Source organism: Oreochromis aureus, linkage group 16 (assembly GCF_013358895.1).
Source record: "Oreochromis aureus strain Israel breed Guangdong linkage group 16, ZZ_aureus, whole genome shotgun sequence".
NCBI classification, from domain to species: domain Eukaryota; kingdom Metazoa; phylum Chordata; class Actinopteri; order Cichliformes; family Cichlidae; genus Oreochromis; species Oreochromis aureus.
The window spans coordinates 17,312,541-17,320,418 of NC_052957.1; the positions used below are offsets into that span (position 1 = coordinate 17,312,541).

Sequence of the window (7,878 nt, forward strand, 5' to 3'; positions counted from 1 at the left end):
ACACAACCAAAGAGGAGGCACGGGCTCCATATTAATCATTGTCACTGATATAATATAATATAATATAATATAATATAATATAATATAATATAATATAATATAATATAATATAATATAATATAATGTTTTAATTAATGCAGTAATACATAGTAGTTACATTATGTAGGCACTTGCCACTGTAAACAATACCAGTATAGAATAATCGTTCTACTTTCAAGTTTAGTTTCAGTGGTTTTCTAATTAAAGACAATGTCAAACTATGTCTGCTGGGAGAGAAAGTACTGGGACCATTCAGCAGCACCATAATCTTCTAAAACGGCTTCATGTATTATCAGCAGCGTAAACCAGACCGTGTGCTGTAATTGCTCTTTAATCATTATCAGTATTATTCAATATGTAACTTTTATCTGTTGTGTAAAGGTGCCTTGAGTCAAAACCTAGTTCTAACATCCTTAAAATTGTAGTTTTTACGATAACTCACATGGTGCATTTTCCTGAATGTTTTACCTGAGTTGTGCGGATACGCAGAAAACCCGGGGCCAGGTAGTATTCCAGTAATTTGGGACTCTGTGGTGCATAATAAAGCTGCCCCCCTATAGTGTTTGTTCATTCACAACTGGGGTCTAAAAGCACATTTTCGCCCAAGGGCTAGAGCAAATTTATCCACCCATTCGACATAAAATTACTGTATGCGGCCATAGTTGTACTTAATTAGTTATTACGCTCATATGAGTGAAATATTGCACAACATTTTAAGCTGATGATATGTTTAAACTGCCTAATCTGGTATCTTTGTTTTTTGTTTTTTGTGACGGCAGACATATAATGAGAACAAAGCCTCATTAATAGGACACACTTGAATTTGTCTAATTTTAAAAAAAAGAAACAAATGAATCTCAGTAAATGTTTAATGAGGACAATATAGGTGTCATTTAGTTGTTTGTATGTTATACTTTAACACTCTATAAACCCGTGCGTAATCTTTATGTAATTAACACTTTATTAATCCTAATTAGTGTACAACTAGGGTAACAATTAACTAACCATGGACTGTAATATAAGATGTTATAAAACAGTAAATGGTTTGTAAATGCATTTGAGGCAATTATTAATGTAATATTTCCACCTGAAATCTACTCAAGCATTATAAAACAACATGAAACTTACATGCTTATGCACGGGTGGATCTACAGCCGGGTAAGGGAGGGCAACTGCCTTTGAACACCCACCCCCCCTTCGCCCGGAACTTTTCTAGTTCTGCCCCAGTGCTTATGCAAAGTATCCCCGTTTTTACTAAACTACTAGAAAAAATGAGCATATACACTTCACTGCTACAGCCTCATTCACTGCAGGTGCTTTCTGTAGCCTTTTAAAAACATCAAGTGAAAAAGAACGTTTTCACATGACTCTTTTCAGAAAATATTAAGTACACCCTTACTCCCCCAATAGAAATTCAGATGTTAAGCAGCAGCCAGGTGCTGGTGATCAAATAAACCAGATTAAAAGATCATCAGGAAGTGTAAGCACTTCTATAAAAACTGTAACAGTTTGCTGGTTCAGAGCATCCAGTTGTGTGCTAAGGTGTCACGTGTCAAATTTTTTCCCAAGGTCAGACCATGCAGGGCTCACATCTCAGATCCTACAGTCCTCAGTTAGCATGATAGGTAAAGGAGAAAGCATCTTCTCTCTAAAAACAACATGTCAGCTTAAGTTACCCATGTTGCATCTAAACAAACCACAAGACTTCTGGAAGACCTGTGATGACCTTTGGACCGACAAGTGGAGGCCATCAGTCTGACAGCTAAAGTTTGGCTGAAATTGGGTCAATTTCATTGATTCCAAGTACAGCAGCAAATCTACAACAGAATAGTTGAAAAAGACAAGATTCAAAGTGGCCCAGTCAAGGTGCAGATATCGACCCCACTGAAACGCTGTGGTGGTACATTAAGATAATTTTGCATAAATAAAAGCCCACAAACCTCAAGGAGCTTAAGCGCTGCAAAGAAGAGTGAGGCAAAATTCCCCCACAACAGTATGACAGACTGATAAACACATACAGAAAACAATTACATCAAGTCATTGCTGCTAAAAGTGGTTCTACAAGATACTGAGGTGTACTTAGTTTTTCACGGGACCGCAGAGAGTCCTGTAAAAACTTTCTTTTTCACGTTGCTGTATATGCCCTGGTCATGTCCTATTAGACAGAGGATATGTGCATGTGTCTCAGTTCACTATGATAGTGAGCCATTCTAAAAAAAAGAAAAGAAAAACAAGGTCTTGCTCTTGAAGAGCACTAATGGATCAGAGCCATCAGTGCCATCAGTAATTGTATTATGTACACCATACAAAAAAAAGACCATACAGTATAACAGGCAAGCTTCTATTTTAGGATGTCCGGTTATGGATCCCAGCTATAAAAGCAGGACAAATCTACATACTTATTTTTCATACTGACATTATATTGATGTGAAGTATACCTCTGAAATCCTTCTAGATGTAAAAAAAAAAAAACCCAAACAAAAACAGGATTTTTGTTCAGGTGAGCTGCTGTCCATCTAAATGTTTTTTCATTCATCCTATATTTAAAAAATTTGTACAGTAACTTTTGGTAAGCCTATGTTGGCCACCAATCTCACAAAAACAAGCACGAGTGCCTGTAAATTTAAGCATGAGTGATGTAAATGATCATCATTTTCAAGAATTTCTTGGAAAATAAGGAACTGAAACATGAAACTGAACAGAAGTGTGCGTCAGTAATGACGACAGCTCTTATAAGTTTCCATAAAAGTCTGTCTGAAATAACATGAGTGTGTGACAGTGCCCATGTATGAATATCACTGGATGATGTGACCGTAAGGTTTGATTGTTAGCCTCCATAATTGGGTGGAAACAGAGAGCTGTTGTAGGATGTGACAGCTCCCCCCTCAGGACTGCATGGTCCACAGTGAAGTGACATGTTCACTTTGAGCTTAAGATTAATATGAAACTGTGATTATCTGATGAAACAAACGGGGATGAGCAAGCAGTAGTGGTAGTATGAACTCCCTGCCAGTTAAATCTTATTAATGATAGGATAGAAAGAGTTATTTGACGATTTGACTTGTAAAGAGGTTTCAGATTGTGATGTGACAGCATGTTTGTGCTGGACAGCTGATAGAGAACATGTGATGACCTTAATAATTGGAGCGTAGCCATAAGTGCAATGTGTTTCAACATCTCAACCCACAGAGAATATTGTGGCACCACTGATTACAGACTGTAACACAGAAATGTGTCTATTTTTCTCTATAATTTTCGATTTAGACACACATGCCGGCTGTATTTACGTATGTAAACAGCCTGTTTCCCCCTCTGTAATTACATCAGACATTGTTGCAGCACATATTTACTTCCACTTCCATTCCCCAGAGCAAGTACAGCAAGTTTGAAGCATAAAGTAAAGTTGTGATGATTGGACAGAGAATGTGTGTAGTTAGCCATCCATCACACATAAATGCATTTCATCTTAGTGTGGAAAATACGATGGCTTAAGGTCCTTTAATGAATTACACAGAAAAATAAAACATTATATGTTACATTTAACTGGTCTGACTACGTAATAACTCCATTAAAACCCTATGAGGACGAATTACGTCACTATTAATCATTTTTATTGTTTATTATTTACAGTTAACTGAATGTATACCAATCAAGTACATTTCATTTGAAGAGATTCCATTAAAAGTAACATTTTACATTGTACTTATGAAACAAAATTACACGGAAATTGTACATGTAATTAAATTAGTTTTTTTAAAATTGCTGAATTTTTCTGAGTGTACCTTGACTTTTGAACTTGTGCTTTGCCTGAATTTCAACTTGGCTATGAGAATGCTAACTTTACACAGCATGTGTTGCATACTTTGAACAACTGAATGTTGAACTGAATGTTTGTTGTGTTGCCGGAGGAGCTTTCGTCAGGAAACAAACTAAAACGACGAGCAGCTGAGTTATGTCAGCTTGTGCTGTCCACACTGTGTATATACACATGTGGGTGTGTACCGGGAAGCAGCTAATGAAAGGCATTAGAGCTGCACAGATTTATAATTGTATGTAGGTGTAGGCATAATATTTTCATGGATCTACAGTGACACACTTCATAGTGTAGGGCTCAAAATCTGGCTTTTGCAAATCAAGCTTGATTTTATAAAAAAAGGAAATTCTGGCCTTGCACATTTTTTCTAGCTTTCTGTCTCTATGTTTTTCCCCCTTAACTAAAAAAAAACGACAAGTCTGCAAATTAAAAGCAGAAGGAAGAAGCTGCCGACAGCCCGGAACCTTCATCTACGCAAGCTTCCACTGTGTGTCTGCGAGAGAGAAAAAATCAATCACTGATAAAATAAAATCTGCAACATTCATAAGTTTTCCGTCTATCCCTTAATGGGGGGAAGCTTGCGTTCCTGGTTCGCTCTGCAGTTAGGAGGAACAGCCCCAGTTTTGCTGAATGACCGCATTCAACTTTCAGAGCACTGACCAATAACTTGTCTTCCCTCTTTGACGCGTCAAACAGGCGCACCCACTGTGTAACCCCCTAACACTCTGCTCCGAGTTTAGTCTGGATGGAAAGAGTTGATGCAGACTAGTGGGAAGTTCAGATCAAGGCCCAGCATAACGGAGCTAAAAGGCTAAGACAGCGGGAGCTGTGACATTATCACCCGGGAGGAGCTGGTGTTTAGACCCAAACGCGGTGGGCTGCGCTTTTTGGTAAGCGATCCAACTTTAAATTCTAAAGGAAAAAACAAAATAAAAACAAAATCTATGTTTCTTTTTTTTCCCCAGTGTGCCAATAGTGTGTATGTGGCACTAATTTTATTAGAGACTGACGCTTCGTATTTGCAGGCTGGTTATTTCGTCCAGCTCATAAGTCGTAACGTTTACTGGGATTGGTATTGAGATGCAGCAGGTTGGAACTGTTTTGCAATCTGCTTTCAGTACTTCGAGTCCGTACTTTACTTCATCTTTTGTCATACTGTCCGCTCGTTATTGTACTGTATTCTTAACTGAAATTAGTTTAGCATTGTTTGGTCTTCTAATTATGAAGGGTTGTACTTTTCTTCTTCTTAATGCAACTGATTTTACGCACAGCAATTTGCCCATATAATCACGGTCTTATTTTTTAAACATATTTCTTTTTAAATCAGTAACTCTAATACTGTCTTTTAGGTGTTCTTGCCATGATTTTCAATAAATTTACTAAAGGGCTACATCCAATACTCATATTTTTTCTAGCCCCAAAAAATTAAAAATATGAGTATTTGCCTGTGCTTACTGATTCAGGGTTAATTTGCTGCCTTATTCTTACCTTGGTGATAATACTAAGTAGCTTATATGTGGATGTCCTTGATAAAGTTGAAACATGGAATCATGAATTGTTCCCGAAACAGTGTATGTCAAACAGTATTGTTGCATCTTGTTTACAGTGAGTTACAAAGGATTCTTTCTGCCTGACGGGTGAAGCATCTCACTGTCCAGTTGTTGATTTAAAGGATGTTGACATAATGTTCCATGCTTTCTCATGACACACCCAGATCTAACTTCAACATAGGAACTAATTGACCGGAAAGGAGAGACAAAGCAGATATCTGGTGATAACTTCCTGGCAAAGTCACAAAGAATTTGAGGTGAGAACATGTGTTGAAAGCTGAATGCTTTGCTTGCAGGTCAACTTACAGGAATTTATCCCGTTATGATTTTTTTCCCTCACAGATATAATCAGCAGACAAGTTCCAGCCGTGCCATCCCTGCAGCCATGAATGATTCCATTGATGACTATAACTACACGTACAGTTACGACCTAGATTATGGCGACATTGACGATATTAGGGCTGAGCACAGTCAGACAGAACCTATGCACATTTTCTCTGTAGTTATCTACATAATCTCTTTCATGCTTGGTGTGATCGGCAATGGAGCTGTTATTTGGGTGATGGCATTTAAATGCAAAAAGAGAGTCAACAGCGTGTGGTTGCTCAATCTTGCCATAGCCGATTTTGTATTTGTGCTCTTCCTGCCGTTCTTCATTGATTACATTATGCGGGACTTCCACTGGAAGTTCGGTGTGGCTATGTGTAAGATTAACTCCTTCGTGTCCGTGATGAACATGTATGCCAGTGTGCTGTTTCTCACAGTGCTCAGTATAGATAGGTACGTTTCTGTCGTCCACCTTAACTGGTGTCAGAAGTATCGCACCATAAGCCGAGCTTGGTTCGCATGTGGTTGTATTTGGGGGCTAGCCGCCACCTTGAGCAGTCCTGCTCTAATCTTTCGTGACACGATGATCTTGGGCGACAAGGTGGTGTGCTTCAACAACTTCCACACACACGACCCTCATGTAGCGGCCATGAGGCACATCACGATAGTGATTATCCGCACCACTGTGGGCTTTCTTTTGCCGCTGACTGCTATAAGCGTGACGGGTATACTTCTGATAGTGAAAATGAAACAATCTGGGAGTTCGGTTCAGTTGTCTAGCTTCTCTAAAACAGTCACTGCAGTAATCCTCGCCTTCTTTTTGTGCTGGACACCTTTTCATACTTTCAGCCTGATGGAGTTAACCATACATTCCTCACCTTACTTACACAATTTACTGAAAACTGGCTTTCCTCTCGCCACTAGCTTGGGCTTTTTTAACAGCTGTGTAAATCCCCTGCTGTACATGTTCCTGACTAAAAAAGTGCGCAATATCATCAAGCAAGCCTGTCTGGACATAACCAAGAATTCACTTAGAGAGTTCAGCCAGTCGATCTCTGCCACTGAGATCGAATCTGTGGCAGGAGTTTACGAGAATGGTGTTCACGGTGAGCACTTGGCGTCATCAACAATCTGATTGTTACTATCCCCAGACCTGTGAAGCTCTCCATTTAAAAAAAAGAAGAAGTGGTTAAGTATTACTTTAGCATGAATGTAGAGGGTTATTAGAGTTGTTAAGATTTTTCCTATGTTTTATTTGGGCAGAGTCTCGCCAACTTCAACTGACAATTACTCTTCATGGATAATGGAAAATGGAACATAAACACAGATTCAATATCTTTCCATCTACTTTGCATCAACCTAGTTATCTGCAGAGAAACAGGCTAGATTAAATCAAAACCATTAAGCTGATCAACAGAAAATCTATCTGCAATTATTTTGGTTTCTAATCGTTCAAATAAATTGCAAAACAAACATGCTAGGAAGTCCCTGCTTGAAGCTTTTAATGGTCATGCACGAGTTACCGACTGGTAAAACGTCTGCGTGATGGTTGGACTGCTCCTTACAATAATCAAGTAATTTCAACATGCCTCCTTGGCCAGTGGAAAACGGTGATGGATGACTGGTATTAATATTTTACAACATAAATCATGAAATATTAGACCTTGCAATTATGACTACACATATTTATGTGACATTTAGCCACTTTGTCTGTATTTCAATCTTTTGAAATACTTGTAAGTACTGCTTTGGTTCTTATGGATGACAAAAATACTCCTTTTTGACTGTAGTCTCCATTGCAACATAGCATTATTTTGGTTTTATATTTCCATATCAGCTGCTAGAATAATGTATTAATGTATCTTACGGATGTTTATGCTGGTTAAAAACTGTATGAACATGTTTATTCTAATATATTTTAAAGATATATATATATATCTTAATAAATCTGTTCTTCTGAACCTGACTGTGCTTTAAGTGTCTTCTTTTATGTGATTTGATAAGAACTGAGAGAAGAATTTGATGTTTTATGTACACTCAGACAAGATTTCCTGCAGTCCTACAAAGTTTGCACGCCATTAACAAGGGTCCAGACATGCATTTACTATTCATTTCCCTGAGGGTCTGCTTACAAATTCAGCCACTTCC

General features: G+C 38.2%; 1 protein-coding gene across 1 annotated transcript; it reads left to right on the forward strand.

Annotated features, from left to right (window-relative positions):
* Positions 1-4,523: 4,523 nt before the first annotated feature.
* On the forward strand, positions 4,524-7,696 carry gpr1 (G protein-coupled receptor 1). The gene is made up of 3 exons (XM_031743271.2): positions 4,524-4,743; positions 5,568-5,660; positions 5,746-7,696. The coding sequence occupies exon 3, from the start codon at positions 5,789-5,791 to the stop codon at positions 6,863-6,865; it is 1,077 nt and encodes a 358-aa protein (XP_031599131.1). The 5' UTR covers positions 4,524-4,743; positions 5,568-5,660; positions 5,746-5,788; the 3' UTR covers positions 6,866-7,696.
* Positions 7,697-7,878: the final 182 nt, after the last annotated feature.

What these genes read in the sequence shown, in the direction of transcription:
- gpr1 (XM_031743271.2), top strand. Translation starts at nt 5,789, where the DNA reads ATGAATGATTCCATTGATGACTATAACTACACGTACAGTTACGACCTA.